This window comes from Phocoena phocoena, chromosome 8 (genome assembly GCF_963924675.1).
Source record: "Phocoena phocoena chromosome 8, mPhoPho1.1, whole genome shotgun sequence".
Taxonomy (NCBI): domain Eukaryota; kingdom Metazoa; phylum Chordata; class Mammalia; order Artiodactyla; family Phocoenidae; genus Phocoena; species Phocoena phocoena.
The window spans coordinates 79,584,276-79,607,739 of NC_089226.1; the positions used below are offsets into that span (position 1 = coordinate 79,584,276).

General features: G+C 41.1%; 1 protein-coding gene across 1 annotated transcript in view; it reads right to left on the reverse strand.

The window, feature by feature from the left end:
- The window catches only part of CCDC34 (coiled-coil domain containing 34), a 47,782-nt gene extending 26,699 nt beyond the window's left edge, over window positions 1-21,083 (reverse strand). The window contains exons 1-2 of the mRNA XM_065882835.1: window positions 20,731-21,083; window positions 15,842-15,977 (exon numbers count right to left, since the gene is read on the reverse strand). Of these exons, the coding sequence (XP_065738907.1) occupies window positions 15,842-15,977; window positions 20,731-20,963 (369 nt within the window). The 5' untranslated portion in view covers window positions 20,964-21,083. The remainder of the gene's footprint in view (window positions 1-15,841; window positions 15,978-20,730) is intronic.
- Window positions 21,084-23,464: the final 2,381 nt, after the last annotated feature.

Below are 23,464 nucleotides of genomic sequence, written 5' to 3' on the forward strand. Positions count from 1 at the left end.
TAATGTTAAAACTTGAGGTTGAAGTAAGAGAAGTAAGAGTCTGGGGTCTCAACAACACACTAATTCTGAAAATGTGAAGACTATGACCAAAGAGAGTGGCCAAGATGATGGAGGAGAGAGACCCTGAGCTCACCTCCTCTCACAAGCACAACAAAAAAATCACATCTACAGAACAACAATCAATGAAAAAGACTGGAACCTACCAGAAAAGATCTTCTACCACTAAAGACATAAAGAAGGAACCACAATGACAGGTAGGAGGGACAGACTCACATTACCCCCAAGGGTGGGCAACCCACAAAGTAAAGAATAAATACACTGCAAAGGCTCTCTCACAGGAATGAGAGTTCTGAGCCCCAGGTAAGGCTCCCCAGCCCTGGGGCCCAGCACTGGGAATACGAGTCCCCAGAGCATTTGGCTTTGAAGGTCAGCGGGTCTTAACTGCAGGAGCCCCACAGAATTGGGGGAAAAGAGATTTCAAACTTAAAGGGTGCATACAAAATATTATGCATACTGGGACCCAGGGCAAAAGCAGTAATTTGATAGGAGCCTGGGTCAGACCTACCTACTGGTCTTGGAGAGTCTCCTAGGGACGCATGAGGTGGCTGCGACTCACCCTGGGGACATGGACACTGGTGACAGACACATTTGAGGGCATTCAACTGTGTGAGCTGATGGAGGCTGCCATCTTGGCTCACTATAACCGAGACCTGGACCCACCCAAAACCCTGTAGGTGCCACTGCTGGGATGCCTCGGGCCAAACAATTAACTGAACAGAGACACAGACTCACCTACCAACAGACAGGCTGCCTAAAGACTTCCTGAACAAACAGCCACCTCCAGACAAGGCCCTAAACACAGCTTTCCCCATCAGAGGGCCAAGACCCAGCTCTAACCACGAGTGGGCAGGCACAGGCCCTTCCCACCAGGAAGCCTGCACAAGCCTCTGGACCACCTCATCCACCAGGGGGCAGACCAGAAGCAAGAAAACTACAATACCACAGGTCACACACTGAGTCCAGCAACAGCAGGCCAGACCCTACCCTGGGACCGCCTGGGCCCTGGCCCTGCCCACTAGCAGGCTAACGTAACCTTTGGGACACCCTGGACCCCATACCCAACTGTGTCGGGAACCAGCCCCCCAACACCAGATTTAAAACAAGCTCTGGTATCCCTGGGCCCTGAAGCCAGGCTCCAGGACCCAGCTCTGTCTGCCAGTAGTCCTGCACTAACCCCAGGATCTGGCTTCACCTGCCAGTAGGGGGGCAACACTCCAGAGTCTTCAGGATCCTGACTCCAGCCACCAGTGAGCCAGCACTACCCCCAGGACCCCCTAAGGTTCTGCAAAAGCTGCCTCACGACCAGGCCCCACTAAACAACAGCCAGCAGTATCCACACAACACAGTGCCTGGCAACCAAATAGACTAGTGGCCAACCAAGCCCACTAGACCACCCACACAGTCAGCCTGCCAGAACAGAAGGACCGTGCAGGCATATAGCTTGGGTGACGAGACAGGAGTGCACTGCTGGAACACATAGGACGTCTCCTATAGAAGACTACTTCTGCAAGGTCGAGAAAGGTAACTACCCTGCCACATACATAAAAATACAAATACCAACACAGACAGCAAATGAATATGTTCCAGATGAAGGAACAAGATAAAACCCCAAAAGAACTAAGCGAAGTGGAGCTAGGCAACCTACCCAAGAAAGAGTTAAAAGAGTAATGATCATAAAGATGAGGAAAGAACTTGAGAGGAGAATGGATGCCAGAGCGAGAACTTAGAAGTTTTTAACAAAGAGTTAGAAAATATAATGAACAGCCAAACAGAGATGAATACAATAACTGAAATGAAAAATACCCTAGAAGGAATCAATAGTAGACTAAATAAGGCAGAAGAACAGATCAGTGAGCTGGAAGACAGAGTAGTAGAAATCACTGCCACTGAAGAGAAAACTGAATGAAAAGAAATGAGGACAGTATAAGAGACATCTGGGACAACATCAAGCATATAAATACTTGCATTATAGGGGTGACAGAAGGATAAGAGAGAGAGAAAGGGCCAGAGAAAATATTTAAAGACATAATAGCTGAAAACTTCCCTAACCTGGGGAAGGAAAATGTTACCCAAGGCCAGGAAGCACAGTGTCCCATACAGGATGAACTTAAAGAGGAACATACCAAGACACACTGTAACCAAAATGACAAAAATTAAAGATAAAGAGACAATATTAAAAGCAGCAAGGGAAAAGCAACAAATAACGTACAAGGGAACTCCCTTAAGGCTATCCACTGAGTTTTCAGCAGAAATTCTGCAGGCCAGAAGGGAGTGGCATGATATGTTTAAAGTTATGAAAGGGAAAACCCTACAACCAAGAATGCTCTACCCAGCAAGGCTCTCATTCAGATTAAATGGAGAAATCAAAAACTTTTCAGACAAGCAAAAGCTAAAAGAATTCAGCACCACCAAACCAGTGTTACAACAAATGTAAAAGAAACTTCTCTAGGCAAAAAAAAGAGGCCACAACTAGAAAGAAGAAAATTACAAAATGAAAAAGCTCCCTGGTAAAGGCAAACATACAGTAAAGATAGGAAAATACACACACACAAACATGATGCCAAAACCAGCAATCGTGAGAAGAAATTACAAATGCGAGATATTGGAAATGCATTTGAAATTAAGAGACCAGCAACTTAAACCTTGTGTATACATACAGAATGCTATATCAAAGCCTCATGGGAACCACTAACAAAAAATCTACAATAGATACACACACAGAATAGAAAAAGTAACCAAACACACCTCTAAAGATAGTCATCAAATCAGGAGAAGAGAACAAAAGAGAAAGGGAAGAAAAAAACCTACAAAAACAAATCCTAAAACAATTAACAAGATGGCAAGAAGAACATACATATCAATAATTACATTAAATGTAGATGAACTAAATGCTCCAACCAAAAGATACAGACTGGCTGAATGCATACAAAAACAAGACCCATATATGTGCTGTCTACAAGAGACCCACTTCAGATCTAGGGACACATACTAAAAGTGAGGGGATCGAAAAAGGTATTCCATGCAAACAGAAATCAAAAGAAAGCTGTAGTAGCAAAACTCATATCAGACAAAATAGACTTTAAGATAAAGACTGTTACAAGACACAAGGACACTACATAATGATCAAGGGATCAATCCACGAAGAAGATATAACAATGGTAAATATATATGCACCCAACACAGGAGCACCACAATATATAAGGCAACTGGTAACAGGCATAAAAGGAGAAATCAACACTAACACAATAGTGGGGGACTTTAAAATCCCACTTACATCACTGAACAGATCATCCAGACAGAAAATCAGTAAGGAAACACAGGCCTTAAGTGACACTTTAGACCAGAGAGACTTAATTGATATTTATAGAACATTCCATCAAGAGCAGCAGAATACATATTCTTCTCAAGTGCACATGGAACATTCTCCAGGACAGATCACATGCTGGGCCACAAAGCAAACCTTGGTAAATTTAAGAAAGCTGAAAACATATCAATCATCTTTTCTGACCACAATGCTATGAGATGAGAAATCAACTGCAAGAAAAAAAGTGTAAAAAACACAAACATGTCAAGGCTAAGCAATATGTTACTAAACATAGATCACTGAAAAACTTAAAGAGGAAATAAAAAGAAAACTTAGAGACAAACGAAAACACAATGATCTGAACGCTTTGAGATGTAACAAACGCAGTTCTAAGAGGAAAGTTTAGGTCAATACAAATTTACATCAGGAAACGAGAAAATCTCAAATAAACAACCTAACCTTACACCTAAAGCAACTAGAGAAAGAACAAACAAAATCCAAAGTTAGAAGAAGGAAAGAAATCATAAAGACCAGAGTAGAGATAAATGAAATAGACACAAAGAAAATAGAAAAGATCAATGAAAGTAAAAACTGGTTCTTTGAAAAGATAAACAAAATTGATAAACCATTAGCCAGACTCATCAAGAAAAATAGGGAGAGGGCTGAAATTAATAAAATTAGAAATGAAAATGAGAAGTTACAACTGACACTACAGAAATACAAAGGACCATAAGAGACTACTATAAGCAACTATATGTCAATAAATGGACAACCTAGAAGAAATGGACAAACTCTTAGAAAGGTACAATTTTCCAGGACTGAACCAGAAGAAATAGAAAATACGAACACACCAATCACAAGTACTGAAACTGAAACTGTGATTTAAAAATTCCCGAATCTTGAGAGATCAGGAAGATGGCGGAAGAGTATGACGCGGAGATCACCTTCCTCCCCACAGATACACCCGAAATACATCTACACGTGGAACAACTCCTACAGAACACCTACTGAACACTGGCAGAAGACCTCAGACCTCCCAAAAGGCAAGAAACTCTGCATGTACCTGGGTAGGGAAAAAGAAAAAAGAATAAACAGAGACAAAAGAATAGGGACGGGACCTGCACCAGTGGGAGGGAGCTGTGAAGGAGGAAAAGTTTCCACATACTAGGAAGCCCCTTCGCGGGCGTAGACTGTGGGTGGCGGAGGGGGAAGCTTCGGAGCCGCGGAGGAGAGCACAGCAACAGGGGTGCGGGGGGCAAAGCGGAGAGATTCCCACACAGAGGATCAGTGCCGAACGGCTCTCACCAGCCCGAGAGGCTTGTCTGCTCACCCGCCGGGGCAGGCGGGGCTGGGAGCTGAGGCTCGGGCTTCAGAGGTCAGATCCCAGGGAGAGGACTGGGGTTGGCGGCGTGAACACAGCCTGCAGGGGGTCAGTGCACCGTGGCTAGCCGTGAGGGAGTCCGGGGAAAAGTGTGGACCTGCCGAAGAGGCAAGAGACATTTTCTTCCCTCTTTGTTTCCTGGTGCGGGAGAAGAGGGGATTAAGAGCGCTGCTTAAAGGAGCTCCAGAGACGGGCGTGAGCCACGGCTAACAGCGCGGACAACAGAGAAAGGCATGAGACGCTAAGGCTGCTGCTGCCGCCACCAAGAAGCCTGTGTGTGAGCACAGGTCACTATCCACACCTCCCCTCCAGGGAGCCTGTGCAGCCCGCCACTGCCAGGGTCCCGGGATCCAGGGACAACTTCCCCGGGAAAACGCATGGCGTGCCTCAGGCTGGTGCAACGTCCTGCCGGCCTGTGCCGCCGCAGGCTCGCACTGCATCCGCATCCCTCCCTGCCCCCGGCCTGAGTGAGCCAGAGTCCCTGAAGCAGCCGCTCCTTTAACCCCGTCCTGTCTGAGCAAAGAACAAATGCCCTCCGGCGACCTACACACAGAAGTGGGGCCAAATCCAAAGCTGAGCCCCAGAAGCTATGCGAACAAAGAAGACAAAGGGAAATCTCTCCCAGCAGTCTCAGAAGCAGCGGATTAAAGCTCCACAATCAACTTGATGCATCCTGCATCTGTGGAATACATGAATAGACAACGAATCATCCCAAATTGAGGAGGTGAACTTTTAAGAGCAAGATTTACTATTTTTTCCCCTTTTCCTCTTTTTGTGTGTATGTGTATGATTCTATGTGAGAGTTTGTCTATATAGTTTTGCTGTCACCATTTGTCCTAGGGTTCTATCCGTCCGTTTTTTTCTCTTTAAAAAATATTTTTTCTTAATTATATTTATTTTAATAACTTTATTTTCTCTTACTTTATTTTATTTTATCCTCTTTCCTCTTTCTTTCTTTCTTTTCTTTCATTCTTCCCTCCTTCCCTCCCTCCCTTCTTCCTTCCTTCCTTTCTTTCTACTTTTTCTCCCTTTTATTCTGAGCCGTGTGGATGAAAGGCTCTTGGTGCTGCAGCCAGGAGTCAGTGCTGTGCCTCTGAGGTGGGAGAGCCAACTTCAGGACACTGGTCCACAAGACACCTCCCAGCTCCACATAATATCAAACAGTGAAAATCTCCCAGAGATCTCCATCTCAACACCAGCACCCAGCTTCACTCAACGACCAGCAAGCTACAGTGCTGGACACCCTATGCCAAACTAGCAAGACAGGAACGCAACCCCACCCATTAATAGAGAGGCTGTCTAAAATCACAATAAGTCCACAGACACTCCAAAACACACCACCAGACGTGGACCTACCCACCAGAAAGACAAGATCCAGCCTCATCCACCAGAACACAGGCACTAATCCCCTCCACCAGGAAGCCTACACAACCCACTGAAAAAACTTTAGCCACTGGGGACAGACACCAAAAACAACGGGAACTATGAAACTGCAGCCTGCAAAAAGGAGACCGCAAACAGTAAGATAAGCAAAAGGAGAAGACAGAAAAACACACAGCAGATGAAGGAGCAAGATAAAAACACATCAGACCTAACAAATGAAGAGGAAATAGGCAGTCTACCTGAAAAAGAATTCAGAATAATGATAGTAAAGATGATCCAAAATCTCGGAAACAGAATAGAGAAAATGCAAGAAACATTTAACAAGGACCTAGAAGAACTAGAGGAAACAAGCAACGATGAACAATGCAATAAATGAAATTAAAAATACTCTAGATGGGATCAATAGCGGAATAACTGAGGTAGAAGAACGGATAAGTGACTTGGAAGAAAAAATAGTGGAAATAACTACTGCAGAGCAGAATAAAGAAAAAAGAATGAAAAGAACTGAGGACAGTCTCAGAGACCGCTGGGACAACACTAAACGCACCAACATTCAAATTATTGGGGTTACAGAAGAAGAAGAGAAAAAGAAAGGGACTGAGAAAATATTTGAAGAGATTATAGTTGAAAACTTCCCTAATATGGGAAAGGAAATAGTCAATCAGGTCCAGGAAGCACAGAGAGTCCCATACAGGATAAATCCAAGGAGAAACACACCAAGACACATACTAATCAAACTGTCAAAAATTAAATACAAAGAAAACATATTAAAAGCAGCAAGGGAAAAACAACAAATAACACACAAGGGAATCCCCATAAGATTAACAGCTGATCTTTCAGCAGAAACTCTGCAAGCCAGAAGGGACTGGCAGTACATATTTAAAGTGATGAAGGAGAAAAATCTACAACGAAGATTACTCTACCCAGCGGGGATCTCATTCAGATTTGATGGAGAAATTAAAACCTTTACAGACAGGCAAAAGCGGAGAGAGTTCAGCACCACCAAACCAGCTTTACAACAAATGCTAAAGGACCTTCTCTAGGCAAGAAACACTAGAGAAGGAAAAGACCTACAATAACAAACCCAAAACAATTAAGAAAATGGGAATAGGAACACACATATTGATAATTACCTTAAATGTAAATGGATTAAATGCTCCCACCAAAAGACACAGACTGGCTGAATGGATACAAAATCAATATATATATGCTGTCTACAAGAGACCCACTTCAGACCTAGAGACACATACAGACTGAAAGTGAGGGGATGGAAAAAGATACTCCATGCAAATGGAAACCAAAAGAAAGCTGGAGTAGCAATTCTCATATCAGACAAAATAGACTTTAAAATAAAGACTATTAGAAGAGACAAAGAAGGACACTACATAACAATCAAGGGATCAATGCAAGAAGAAGATATAACAATTGTAAATATTTATGCACCCAACATAGGAGCACCTCAATATATAAGGCAAATACTAACAGCCATAAAAGGGGAAATTGACACTAACACATTCATAGTAGGGGATTTTAACACCCCACTTCCACCCCTGGACAGATCATCCAAAATGAAAATAAATAAGGAAACACAAGCTTTAAATGATACATTAAACAAGATGGACTTCACTGATATTTATAGGACATTCCATCCAAAAACAACAGAATACACATTTTTCTCAAGTGCTCATGGAACATTCTCCAGGATAGATCATCTCTTGGGTCACAAATCAAGCCTTGGTAAACTTAAGAAAATTGAAATTGTATCAAGTATCTTCTCCGACCACAACGCTATGAGACTAGATATCAATTACAGGAAAAGATCTGTAAAAGATACAAACACAAGGAGGCTAAACAATACACTACTTAATAACGAAGTGATCACGGAAGAAATCAAAGAGGACATAAAAAAATACCTAGAAACAAATGACAATGGAGACACGATGACCCAAAACCTATGGGATGCAGCAAAAGCAGTTCTAAGAGGGAAGTTTATAGGAATACAATCCTACCTTAAGAAACAGGAAACATCTCAAATAAACAACCTAACCTTGCACCTAAAGCAATTAGAGAAAGAAAAACAAAAAAGACCCAAAGTTAGTGGAAGAAATCATAAAAATCAGATCAGAAATAAATGAAAAAGAAATGAAGGAAACGATAGCAAAGATCAATAAAATTAAAAGCTGGTTCTTTGAGAAGATAAACAAAATTGATAAACCGTTAGCCAGACTCATCAAGAAAAAAAGGGAAAAGACTCAAATCAATAGAATTAGAAATGAAAAAGGAGAAGTAATAACTGACACTGCAGAAATACAAAAGATCATGAGAGATTACTACAAGCAACTCAATGCCAATAAAATGGACAACCTGGAAGAAATGGACAAATTCTTAGAAAAGCACAACCTGCCAAGACTGAATCAGGAAGAAACAGAAAATATGAACAGACCAATCACAAGCACTGAAATTGAAACTGTGATTAAAAATCTTCCAACAAACAAAAGCCCAGGACCAGATGGCTTCACAGGCGAATTCTATCAAACATTTAGAGAAGAGCTAACACTTATCCTTCTCAAACTCTTCCAAAATATAGCAGAGGGAGGAACACTCCCAAACTCATTCTACGAGGCCACCATCACCCTGATACCAAAACCAGACAAGGATGTGACAAAGAAAGAGAACTATAGGTCCATACCACTGATGAACATAGATGCAAAAATCCTCAACTAAATACTAGCAAACAGAATCCAACAGCACATAAAAATGATCATACACCATGATAAAGTGGGGTTTATTCCAGGAATGCAAGGATTCTTCAATATACGCAAATCAATCAACGTGATACACCTATTAACAAACTGAAGGAGAAAAACCATATGATCATCTCAATAGATGCAGAGAAAGCTTTCAACAATATTCAACACCCATTTATGATAAAAACCCTGCAGAAAGTAGGCATAGAGGGAACTTTCCTCAGCATAATAAAGGTCATATATGACAAACCCACAGCCAACATCGTCCTCAATGGTGAAAAACTGAAAACATTTCCACTAAGATTGGGAACAAGACAAGGTTGCCCACTCTCACCACTCTTATTCAACATAGTTTTGGAAGTTTTAGCCACAGCAATCAGAGAAGAAAAGGAATCCCAATCGGAAAAGAAGAAGTAAAGCTTTCACTCTTTGCAGATGACATGATACTATACATACAGAATCCTAAACATGCCACCAGAAAACTACTAGAGCGAATCAATGAATTTGGTAAAGTAGCAGGATACAAAATTAATGCACAGAAATGTCTGGCATTCCTATACACTAATGATGAAAAACCTGAAAGTGAAATCAAGAAAACACTCTCATTTACCATTGCAACAAAAAGAATAAAATATATAGGAATAAACCTACCTAAGGAGACAAAAGACCTGTATGCAGAAAATTATAAGACACTGATGAAAGAAATTAAAGATGATACAAATAGATGGAGAGATATACCATGTTCTTGGATTGGAAGAATCAACATTGTGAAAATGACTCTACTACCCAAAGCAATCTACAGATTCAATGCAATCCCTATCAAACTACCACTGGCATTTTTCACAGAACTAGAACAAAAAATTTCGCAATTTGTATGGAAACACAAAAGACCCCGAATAGCCAAAGCAATCTTGAGAACGAAAAACAGAGCTGGAGGAATCAGGCTCCCTGACTTCAGACTATACTACAAAGCTACAGTAATCAAGACAGTATGGTACCGGCACAAAAACAGAAATATAGATTAATGGAACAGGATAGAAAGCCCAGAGATAAACCCACGCACATATGGTCACCTTATCTTTGATAAAGGAGGCAGGAATGTACAGTGGAGAAAGGACAGCCTCTTCAATAAGTGGTGCTGGGAAAACTGGACAGGTACATGTAAAAGTATGAGATTAGATCATTCCCTAATACCATACACAAAAACAAGCTCAAAATGGATTAAAGACCTAAATGTAAGGCCAGAAACTATCAAACTCTTAGAGGAAAACACAGGCAGAACGCTCTATGACATAAATCACAGCAAGATCTTTTTTGACCCACCTCCCAGAGAAATGGAAATAAAAATAAACAAATGGGACCTAATGAAACTTCAAAGCTTTTGCACAGCAAAGGAAACCATAAACAAGACCAACAGACAACCCTCAGAATGGGAGAAAATATTTGCAAGTGAAGCAACTGACAAAGGATTAATCTTCAAAATTTATAAGTAGCTCATGCAGCTCAATAACAAAAAAACAAACAACCCAATCCAAAAATGGGCAGAAGACCTAAATAGACATTTCTCCAAAGAAGATATACAGACTGCCAACAAACACATGAAAGAATGCTCAGCATCACTAAACATTAGAGAAATGCAAATCAAAACTACAATGAGATATCATCTCACACTGGTCAGAATGACCATCATCAAAAAATCTAGAAAGAATAAATGCTGGAGAGGGTGGGGAGAAAAGGGAACACTCTTGCACTGCTGGTGGGAATGTGAATTGGTACAGCCACTATGGAGAAGAGTATGGAGGTTCCTTAAAAAACTACAAATACAACTACCATATGACCCAGCAATCCCACTACTGGGCATATACCCTGAGAAAACCATAATTCAAAAGGAGTCATATACCAAAATGTTCATTGCAGCTCTAATTACAATAGCTAGGACATGGAAACAACCTAAGCGTCCATCATCGGATGAATGGATAAAGAAGATGTGGCACATACATACAATGGAATATTACTCAGCCATAAAAAGAAACGAAATTCAGCTATTTGTAATGAGGTGGATGGACCCAGAGTCTGTCATATAGAGTGAAGTAAGTCAGAAAGAGAAAGACAAATACCGTATGCTAACATATATATATGGAATTTAAGAAAAAAAAAATGTCATGAAGAACCTAGGGGTAAGACAGGAATAAAGACACAGACCTACTAGAGAATGGACTTGAGGATATGGGGAGGGGGAACGGTAAGCTGTGACAAAGCGAGAGAGTAGCATGGACATATATACACTACCAACCGTACAATAGATAGCTAGTGGGAAGCAGCCGCATAGCACGGGGAAATCAGCTCGGTGCTTTGTGACCACCTAGAGGGGTGGGATAGGGAGGGTGGGAGGGAGGGAGACGCAAGAAGGAAGAGAGATGGGAACATATGTATATGTATAACTGATTCACTTTGTTATAAAGCAGAAACTAGCACACCATTGTAAAGCAATTATACTCTTAAAAAGATGTAAAAAAAAAATACACAAAAAAAAAAACTCTTCAGAAAGTGGGCTTAGAGGGAACCTACCTCAAGAAACTAAAGGCCATATATGATAAACCCACAGCTAACATCATACTCAATGGTGAAAAGCTGAAAGCATTTTTTCTAGGATTTAGGAACAAGACAAGGATGTCCACGTTGCCACTTTTATTCAGCATAGTTCTGGAAGTCCCAACCACAGCAATCAGAGAAGAAAAAGAAATAAGAGGAATCCAAATTGGAAAAGAAGAAGTAATCCTGTTACTGTTTGCAGATGACATAATACTACACATAGAAAATCCCAATGATGCTACCAGAAATCTACCAGAGCTCATCAATGAATTCAGTAAATTGCAGGATACAAAATTAATACACAGAAATCTGCTGCATGTCTATACACTAACAATGAAAGAGCAGAAAGAGAAATTAAGGAAACAATTCCATTTACCATCACATCAAAAAGAATAAAATACCTAGGAATAAACCTACCTAAGGAGCCAAAAGACCTGTACTCAGTGAACTATAAGACCCTGATGAAAGAAACCGAACATGACACACACATGTGGAAAGATATACCATGTTCCTGGGTTGGAAGAATCAATATTGTCTAAATGACTACACTATCCAAGGCAATCTACAGATTCAATGTAATCCCTACCAAATTACCAATGGCATTTTTCATAGAACTAGAACAAAAGAATCTTAAAATTTGTAAGGAAATATAAAAGACCCCAAATAGCCAAAAGACCCCAATAGCAGTCCTGAGAAAGAAAAACAGTGCAAGAGGAAATCTGGCTCCCTGACTTCAGGCTATACTACAAAGCTACAGTAATCAAAACAGTATAGTATTGGTGCAAAAAGCAGAAATATAGTTCAATGGAACAGGATAGAAAGCCCAGAAATAAACCCACGCACCTATGGTCAATTAAGCTTTGACAAAACAAGCAAGAATATACAATGGAGAAAAGACAGTCTCTTCAATAAGTGGTGCTGGGAAAACTGGATAGCTACACGTAAATGAATAATATTAGACCGTTCTCTAACACCATATACAAAAATAAACTCAAAAAGGATTAAAGCCCGAAATGTAAAGCCAGATACTATAAAACTCTTAGAGGAAAACATAGGCAGAACACTCTTTGACATAAACTGCAGCAATACTTTTTTGGATCTGTCTTTTATAGTAATGGAAATAAAAGCAAAAACAAATAAATGGGACCTAATTAAACTTAAAAGCTTATATACACAGCAAAGGAAACCATAAACAAAATGAAAAGACAACCTACGGAATGGGAGAAAATATTTGCAAATGATACAACGAACAAGGGATTAATTTCCAAAATATACAAAAAGCTCATACAGCTTATTATCAAAAAAAAGAAACAACAGAATCAAAAAATAGGCAGAAAACGTAAATAGACATTTCTCCAAAGACATACAGATGACCCACAGGCACACGAAAAGATGCTCATCATAGCTAATTACAGAGAAATGCAAATCAAAACTACAATAAAGTATCATCTCACGCTGGTCAGAATGGCCACCATCAAAAAATCTACAAATAATAAATGCTGGAGAGGGTGAGGAGGAAAGGGAACCTTCCCACACTGTTGGTAGGAATATAAATTGGTGTACCCATTAGGGAGAACAGTATGGAGGTTCCTTAAAAAATTAAAAATTGAGTTACCGTATGATCCAACAATTCCACTCCTGGGTATATATTCAGAACAGATGAAAACTCTAATTTGAAAAGATACATGCATCCCAATGTTCACAGCACCACTATTTCAAACAGCCAAGACATGGAAGCAACCTAAATGTTCATCAACAGATGAATGGATAAAAAAGATGTGGGATATATATATATACACATACATACACACATACACATACACATACACACACACACACACACACACACAGACACACGTGTATACACACACACAATGGAATATTACTCAGCCATAAAAATAAATGAAATAATGCCATTTGTAGCAACATGGATGGACCTAGAAATTATCACACTAAGTGAAGTCAGACTGAGAAAGACAAATATCATATGATATCACTTATATGTGGAATCTAAAAAAATGACACAAATGAATGTATTTACAAAGCAGAAATAGACTCACAGACATAGAAAACAAACTTATGGTTACCAAAGGGGAAAGATGGGGGAGGGAAAAATTAGGAGTTGGGGATTAACAGATACACACTACTGTATATAAAATACATAAGCAACAAGGATTTACTCTATAGCACAGGTAACTATATTCAATATCTTGTAATAACCTATAATGGAAAAGAATCTGAAAATGTGTATATATGTGTGTGCATATGTATATATAAAACTGAATCAGCTTGCTATACATCTGAAACTAATACAACATTGTAAATCAACCATAATTCAATAAAAGAGAAAGAAAAAGACTGTGACTAGCAATGATATCAATAACAATACCAATAAAAACACCAGCCATCTTTATAATTTGTCTCATTTAATCCTCTAAAACAGGGGTTCCCCAACCCCCAGGCTGTGGACTAGTACTGGTCTGCAGCCTGTTAGGAACTGGGCCGCACAGCAGGAGGTAAGTGGTGGGCAAGTGAGCAAAGCTTCATCTGCCGCTCCCCATCGCTCGCATTACCTCCTGAACCATCCCCCCCTCCCCAAATCCGTGGAAAAACTGTCTTCCATGAAACTGGTCCCTGGTGCCAAAAAGGCTGGGGACCGCTGCTCTAAAAAACCCTGTGACCAGATAGCATTATTTTATCCTTACTGTAGAGATGAGGAAATGGAAGTGTAAAAGTTTAAATAAGCCTGCCTGACATCAAACCATAAGGTCTTTCTCAAGTCCTGTGCCCTTCTGAGCAGAAACAAATACTACTGTGTACTTTTCCAGGAATAAATTTGTACTTAGAATACAAAGTATACTGCAATAAGGAAACTGCAGAATGTACTGGCTTCTACAATCATTTGAATCATGCCACGACTGCCTACCTGGCTAGAAAACCATCACGGAAAGAACAACTAGTTTCAAAACTGAAATGGAAAATTTACTCCAAGAAGATCATGGAGGGCGAAGTTTCAATTCCAAGGATTTTACAGTAACAGGGAGAGTAATAAATTAGAATAAACTTAAATATGCAACAATAGTGAACTGGTTAACTATATTCTATTATATATTCAATACATTCTAAATATATTTTAATAATCTTAGCCATTTTTAAATGATGCTATAAAAATATTTAATGATACAGAAACATTAATAATGCAATAAGCAGAAAAAAGCAGGTTACAAAAGAGTGATCCTATTTATTAAAAACAAGACATATCCCTCACCACTCAAATCTACCTGGTTTCTGTGTCTGGATAGAGAGAATTCAGTTGGTCTACATACTGGAGGATGCCAAACTATCCAAATCTATTTGGCTGCTAGGTTCTAAACAGCAAATGATAAGAGTTCAAAGAATGACGGATTCATGTGAAAATGTATCTCAAACTATTTTTTGAGTTTGGACAGAGTTCAGAGAGAATTACGAATACAAAAATGTCCACAAGTGAGGCAGGGAGGCAAAGAGAAACTGAAAACAACCTGAAAGCCCAGAAGATTCCCATCTCCCAGCACAAACTCACTCTGGGGCACATGCTCTGAGTCATATGGGGATAGATTTCCAGCCTCTACTTCAATTTTTATTTCTCTTAAAAATTTTACCAAGTATATGCAGCTGACTTTAGTTAAATGTACATATGGTGACACTATATGAATATACATTTGCACGTTTTTTAAAATTTACATAGAAGAAAATGTGGAAGGCTATATGCCATAATATTAACAATAGTTATGGGGAATTCCCTGGTGGCACAGTGGTTGGGAGTCTGCCTGCCAATGCAGGGAACACAGGTTCGAGCCCTGGTCTGGAAAGATCCCACATGCCGTGGAGCAACTAAGCCCGTGTGCCGCAACTACTGAGCCTGCGCTCTAGAGCCTGCATGCCACAACTACTGAAGCCCGCGCGCCTAGAATCCATGCTCCATCCGCAACAAGAGAAGCCACTGCAATGAGAAGCCCGCGCACCACAACAAATAGTAGCCCCCGCTTACCACGACTAGAAAAAGCCCAAGTGCAGCAACCAAGACTCATTGCAGCCAAAAATAAATAAATAAATACAATTTTTTTAAAACCACAAAAACAAACAATAATTATCTCCAGGGGACAAGATTAGAGATTTTCATTTTCCTAATTATGCTTAGCTGTATCTTCCAAATGTTCTTATAATGAACATGTATTATTTCTCCAGTAAGTTATTAACATCAATATAGCAAATTGATACAAGAAAATGCAAAAAGTCTGTTGTGAGGGATAATAACAATAACATTTTAATTTCGACAGCAGCTCTACTTTGTGAGCTCATGGATTAAATAGAAAGAATACTGTCTAGTTTTACCTCTAGAGCCTTCCGTTGCAGACGGTCACGTTCTACTTTTTCTTTGCCAACAAACCACATTTCCCACGGTGTCAGGCTGCTTTCTGGTAACTGCACCTGTTTCTGTTCTTCTTGGTTATCTTCGGATCCAACCACACTATTGCAAAAGAGAGGATACTACAGCACTTGTACTCAAAACTCTTTGGCTTAGCAGTCAAATTCACTTAGCTGTACAATGAAAGCAGAATTCCACAACATATTTACAATACTGTGATTTTTATATATAAATATGCTGAATTAATCATATATAAATATACACTTGAAAAACCATGAACAGAAAGTCCAATGTCTGAATTAGTTTACCCTTCAGACTGCCTTTGAATTCTCTCATGTTCTAAAATCACACCCAGTCCATTTGCCTCAATTACAACAATTTTTTTTATTCTTAAAAATCTTATATCTGGACTACTAATTACAACACATGTTTCTAACCAGATCCTGAAGCAGACTTTTCCCTTTTCCTCCTTTAAATACTTCACGAAGGGAAGAATACATACCTACACAGCGAGGATGGTAAAACTAATGTGGTAACAATTAAGGTTTTGGTGTGAAGGGCAGACAGAGTTCTTTACACTCTCAACTTTTCTGTAAGTTTGAAATTGTTTTGAAATAAAAAGGTATCAAAAATATATGGTCCTTGTATTCTTTCATGTTTTGGTGGACTCCCTTTTGCCAGTTCTCAGATAGGGTGTCCACAGCTCCCCAGAGTTGGGTTACCTCCTACCATAGTCTTCACCACGAACCTCTGTCAGTCTGTCTCTTCTGGGTATGTGGAAAAGTAAGCACTCACTCAAGCTCAAAAGAAGAGGGGAGGAGAAGTACTGTGAGAACATACATACGTAAAGAACACAGGGCCTTGCCAGATACACAAGCCCCATAAAGCAGGAACAGCTGAACCATGAGCACACATGGAAAGAAAGCTTGTTCAGGACCCCAGGCAGCTCAAAACACTACATTATTATAGACTCAGCCCCTCTTTGTCTCTAACATTCCTGCTTCAGGCAACCAATTGCCTCGTCCACTGCCATGCTCAGCTTTTTCTGCCTTGTAGCTTCCATTTACTTGTTTTTTTCTGTTTCTTCATTCATCCATGTCATTATGGAATTTGTATTCTAGTGGGAAAGGGACACTGTTGATGTGTCATTTATTTCCTATATCTTTCCTTGTCAGTCTTGCAGACCACCACCTTACCCTCCCGTAGCTTCCACTGTCACTAGGTGCTGATGAGGCCTGGATCAGGCATTCCAGGCTAAACCTTGCTCTTCAGCTCCAAACTTTCATTTTCAACCATCCAATAGACAGCTCCACTTAAATACCAAACGCAACCAGTCTAAAACAAGTCGAATCATCTACCACCCACTCACTACCCTCCCCATCAAGAAGAATCTTACTCCTCCTCTTATAACCCTACCTCGGGGAAGAGTACCAACACCCACCCAGTTAGCCAAGCCAGAAGCCAGATCTTTGACTCCTGCTTCCCGTCCACATTTGGTACCTCTAGGTCCCACACCCATATAATCACCCCACCCTGTCTATTTTACTTCTTTCAGTTTTCTCAAGCCATTCTTCTCTTCTACAACCTCGCAACTGCTGACTGGTCATAACCGGCCTTTCTCCCTCCATTTCAAACTATTCTCCACCGTTGCCAGATTCATCCTTCAAATGCATCCTTCCGACAGGTCACTCCCCATCTCAAAATTCTTCAGTGCTCCTCTGCCCATAGGATGAAATCCACACTCCACAGCCTGACACCCATGAATCGGCCCTGCTTATCTTCCAACCTCTTCTTCCACCAATGGCTGATCTGGACTCTACGTTTCAGTCTTATTGAACTTAGGCATGTTGATGAATATGCCACGCCCTTGTGCCCTGCAGCTTTGCTTAAAATTCTGAAATTCTTTTCCTCCACCTCCACACACGGCCAAAGTAAGAGTTTAGATTTGGGAGTAAAACATTTGGGTGAATCTCTACCTGCTGCTTCCTAGCTATGTACATTTTTAAACCTCTTTAAGCCTCTGTTTCTCATCTGTTAAGTGGAGAAAATAGTAGTGGCTACCTCACAGGTACTGTGGCATGAACGATCCACACTACAGCACTTACCTCAGTTCCGGGCACTCAGTAAGCATTTGGAACATGTCAGTTAGTACTACTAGGAAGAGTATAGCTAATTCCTACTCTCCCTTTAAGATTTAGCTCAGGTTTTAACCTTTATTGCCTCATTCTGCAAAAAAATCTGGACTAAGTGCCTTAGGCTTTCTGTCACTTGTCCATCTCTGCCAGAAACCATGAATTCCTAACAGACGGAAAACATGTCTTAACTCATTTTTTATTTCAAGAGTCTAGCTTAGGGCCTAGAATATAGTAGGCTCCTAAGAAATGTTTGTTGAAAGAAGAAATCAGTGAGATCAGTGTTTTCTTTTTAAAATGACACTTTAAATATTACATTTCTTGCCTCATCAGTTTTAACAAATATATTCAAAAAGTGTGGCATGTATACTACAGCTCTGCTCATAATCAAGAGAGGCTTGATAAGCAGCTGTTTATGACCAAGACATTTATTAAGGCACGGGTTTCCTAATGGGTTTCTAGGATAAAGCTGAACGAACAGCAGGCCCAATGCATATTATAAAAGACTCCAGGAAAGCATTTCTCATTATCTTGTCTGAAGTCACCTGTGAGCTTTACCACAGTGCTATCCAACACACCTGAAGGTCAGTGCGTCCTCTAAGCACAGCTCTATACACCGAAAATACCTGCAGCTCAACCCCATGTGCAGCTGATGCCTGAGTCTATCCCAAGAAAGCCTCACCCTATTAGTTTTGCCACAGTCAGATCCCTGTGGCAAGTGACGGATGGAAACAAAAAAAAAGGCGTAAAATTCCACACTCTGGTCCACAAGAGGATGCTCACCGCTACAGCTCAGGCACCTGCCCTCTTCATCCCATCACCCCCAAACTGTCAAGGCACCAACTAAAGGTGAGAGGTAGGGAGGAGGAATAAGGAAATGTTCTAAACACTTCTCTTTCCTGAAAAGAAGTGCTGGGTTTTCTGAAGCATTTGAAAACAATCACCACAACTATCTGTTCTCTAGCAAGTGGGAAATAGGCATTCCTTCAGCATATGTTTATTGAACACCTAATAAGCATCTGACACTTGCCACACACAGGCCTGACAATTCCTGCATTCTCTCCAGACCACATCTTACCTATTGCCTTGATTCAGAGGGGATGAACTGTGCTAGGAAGGCAGCTGTGGCCCTGGGGTGTTACCAGCTCATTCGTGCTTTGGTTTGACATAAATATGACTGGCTCCTCTTGTAATGAGCTCCATTTGGTCAGGGCTTTGGCTCTTGGAAGCTAATGCAAGGTCTCAGTAGCTGAGCTGTAGTTTTCATGGCCATCATTCCTTGGGCTGCTAAATTGTCTACACTGCTTAGTCCTGCTGATTAGGCTTAGAAGGTACTTTATTTTAAAATTATTTTTAAAATCATTTATTTTAAAAATTTATTTTAAAAATCACTGAGACCAACTCGATCCTGAAGAATCTGTACAAAGGCCCACGTGAAAACGGACTCCTGAAACTTTCTTGTTGTTACAACCAGTCTGGACAAGTGGCTTGCTTGGTCACTCTTACTGATCTCCATTCCTACCAAAGTACTAATGTTTACTTCTCATTCTTAAGAGACTCACTGTTGAAACTGTGTATGTGAGTCACTTCATACGGTTCCATATTCCATTTACTCACTCTGTGTACGCATGTCTTATAGCAAAGGGGTTTAACTGGTTGCTTACACATAAAGCATGGGTTCTTTTGTCTGTATGTCTTAGATCTCCTGTATTGTGCCTTGTGCAGCTTGACAATCAGAAACTCGTAAATGCTTCCTTTACATGACATAATGAGTCTACCTCTGAATGGCCCTGCATCACTAAGTCTGTCCCAGAAAAAGATATTCCTGCAGGGATAGGCCCTTTGCTCCTATTTCTTTATGCCCAACAATAGGCACGTAGCATAGGGAAGAGAAAACATGAGCAATATACCTTGAGACTAGGCCCAGCTTTGCTAATAACTAGGTGTATGCCTTTGAATTAGACTTTTTATTTGTATCCTGAGCCAGTTTTGTTATCTGTAAAATGAGTGGCTAGATGTAGGCTTTAATTCCATGAGAGTAGAGACAATTGCCTATCTTGTTTATGGGCCCCATATGGCACAAACTGTTTGCTGAATGAACTGCAGAAATAAATAAATTAAGATGGCTTTAATAATCCCTTTGATTCTAACATTCTCTGATTCAATGACTTCTTTTCTACTGTTAAGTGCTCAGAGCAGACCCAACATTGTCTCTGGATGCTGAAGTTGACATTGCTAGCCTCCAAGCTTCAGCTCTTAATCTATGACATAAAAAGTATACTGCTTACTACAACATACTTCACTGACAATCAGACTGTTTTCAAAATAGCTCCAGGTGTCACTAAGGTGCTGTAAACTACATTCTGGTGTTAAGGGTTTGGACAAGAGTTCTAGTGTCCCCAGTCTGTTTTCTGAGTTTTCATAAAACTCCTGAAATTGTAGCAAAATTTTATGTTTAAGACTAGGTGCGTTTCTCTGGGGAGCGAGACTGTAGGAATCATCACATTCTCAGGAAAAAGGATTAAGAACGATGATAAATCTGTAGTCACGTGTAAGAACCGGCCCAGACTCTATGTGCCAAAAGCAGCAGCACCTGTGGATGCAGGTGCCCGTGCAGCCTTTGAGAGGGAAGACAAGAGGGTGTTTGGCCGCCAGAGGAAAGTACTTAGAAAGGTCTAAGAAATCTTGAGAGGGGCTGTATCGGCCGGCGGCCTCGGGTTTACCTGGAGCACCCCTGTAACTCCATTCCTCTCAGGCTCTCCACCTTGGCCTCTGAGTCATGAGCATCTTCGTCCACATCTACTTCCTCCTCCCCGTCACCGTCGTCGTCGTCAAACGGGAAGCTCTTGTGGCCGAGGGGAGACAACAGCGACATGGTGGAATAGCCGCAGCTCAGCGGCGGCGACAGCGAGCACACCTCCACCGCCTCTAGCCCCTGCCCCCGGGCGCCCGCCATGAGGACGGAGAAGGAGTCCGAGGAGGGCCGAGGCCTGGACCTGCAGTCGGCCAAGAACCGGGAGTCGGGAAGGGGCGAAACAACCCCCCACCGCCCCACAGCCCTCACGGAGCCCGCCAAGTTCAAACCGGCAGGGCTGCGGCTGTGGGGACGTGCTTTCCCAGCAGGCCCCGCGCGCGGCGGCGCGGCCAATCCGGGCGGGCGCTGACTTTGCGTTGCCATGGCGACGCGTGGAGGCCGCCTGGGCTTTGTCCAGCCCTGTAGAAGGTGGCTTCCGGCGCCCTGCAGTCTCTTGGCAGCCCTCCCTCTTCCCTGGCCTGGACCTGCGCTGCTTCTTCTGACTTAACCGCGCGCTCCGCTCACGGATAAGGTCCCGCTCCCGGCTGACAGCTTGGAGGGCCCGTCCCTTGTTTGCTGTGGTTCATTTGGTACAGGAAATGTGCTATCACTGAGTAAGGCAGATATTTTGGGGGTGGGGGGAAAGCAGGAGCGAAAACTAACTCCGTATCACTACAAGGTCAGGGTTTCAAGGATCAGCCGTGACTTCTCTCAGCACACGGCCACACACGGCCGTATTTTAGGGGGTGGGGGGCGAACTTTATCCAAGTTTAGAGGTGTATCTAAAAATGCACTTTTGGTACAATCTTTCATTGTTTCTGGTAGCCCTTCGTCTGCCTAGCATCTTACAGGAACTCGTTTGTTTAGTGCATGTGCACATCGGGGCCTTTCTGAAGGCTCTAGTGTACTACGGTCTGTGCTAAGCACTGGAGATATATAAAATACAAGCCTTGCCGTTACAAGCTCCGCATTCTTTTGTGGTGAAGAGTCATACCGTTAAAATATTCTGTTATATGCATTTTGTGAGGAATGAAAACATTTTGTGGGACTTCAGAAGGAGTACTCTCCTCAGGGATTGGGGATGGGGATGAAGGTAGTAAGGAAGAGGTGATAGATACTAAAGCTGGTTCCTTTATTCATGCTGACAGAACTGTGTACACTTCTAAGTAAATGGGCTTTATCCAGCTCATAATGCATATCGCTGTAGAAATATCACACAATGAAAACTGACAGTGGCTAAAACAGCACACAGGATTTGTCATTGACCAAACAGTGATATGAAATCTTCAATGAAATTTAGATATGCAAAATTTGACACCAAAGAATTACAGCAGAAATAATAGTAACTAAGGGCAATCCAGAAGACAGAAGCTATGGTTAATAAAATATGACATGGTTAAAACTATTTAAATGGAATGTAAGCTTTGTTAAAATTTTCAGTAAAAACAATGAAAATGGAAGAAAACTAGAGCAATTTAAATGAGTGATAGAATTGATGGAGGAATAAAATGGCTTGAGTTTTCATTCTCTATCCCAATTACTCAATATTGGTGTATCTGGTTAAAACCTTTTAGGAGAGCATCTCTCGAATCAATAACAACAGCATCACCCTGGGCCACTTTAGGGCTTCATACGGGGGTAAACTTGAGAAGCTATTCCCAACAAACATCACCCCACATTACTGAAGCATAGTAGGAAAAAAAAACACCAAGTTTTAGTATGTAAGAGACCTGTATTTGAATCTGTGGTTTTCCTCTTATTTGCTAGTTTTCCCTAAACAAGCTGTTTTGCCTTTCCAAGTTCTGACTTACTCCTCTGTAAAATAGGGAAATAATCTGTCTCCCAGTCATATTTTATTAATTCTCAAAGCTTCTAGCACAGGACCAGACAAGAGAAAATGGTAAATGGTAACTTGTATCATTTAAACTCCAAAACTGTTCCACTGTAACCTCTTGCTATGGGATCTAAAATGTTTTAAACAAATTATGCCCTTGACGCCTCAGAATCATCATCATGACCAACTACTGCATTATGCTGTAACAATCCTGGAGCTAAGAGGCTAAGAGCCGCTGGTGCTGGTGCTTGAACATAATCAAGTACTGTGGTCTCCTTTATTACAGTGCCTTTTCATTACTGGGACAGAAACCATAATCAAGTTTGGTTGCATTATATAAAATGTATAAATAAGCTCGAAAGAGGGCCTCTCCCCTTAAGTTTCAGGGTATTAACTTAGTAACTTCTTACTACTCATTTATTTTCACTTTCAGGCTATATTTGAGATAATTCCTATTTTTTGCTGGCTTTGTAAACTTGTGTAAGTGAAGAGTGACCCTTGCTTGAAAATCTCTTTGTTTCAAAAATAACATCATTTTCAGTGAGTCCTATTGCAATATATGACACAATTTAAAACAATGTATCCCTGGACATATTGAAATATTTTCAGATGAAACAATTAGTTTTAGGTTTGCTTCAAAATAATCCAAGGAGCAGAGGGATTAGAGAAGGTGAGTGAATGGGATGAAGGGGAAACAAGATTTACCATGTGCTGTTGACAGCTGCCAAAGCTGGATGTTGGGTATGGGCAGTAAGGGCCTAGGGCATGGGAGGAGGGGTAATTATAGTATTCTACTTTTGGTTATGGGGATTCCAAACATATACTGAAG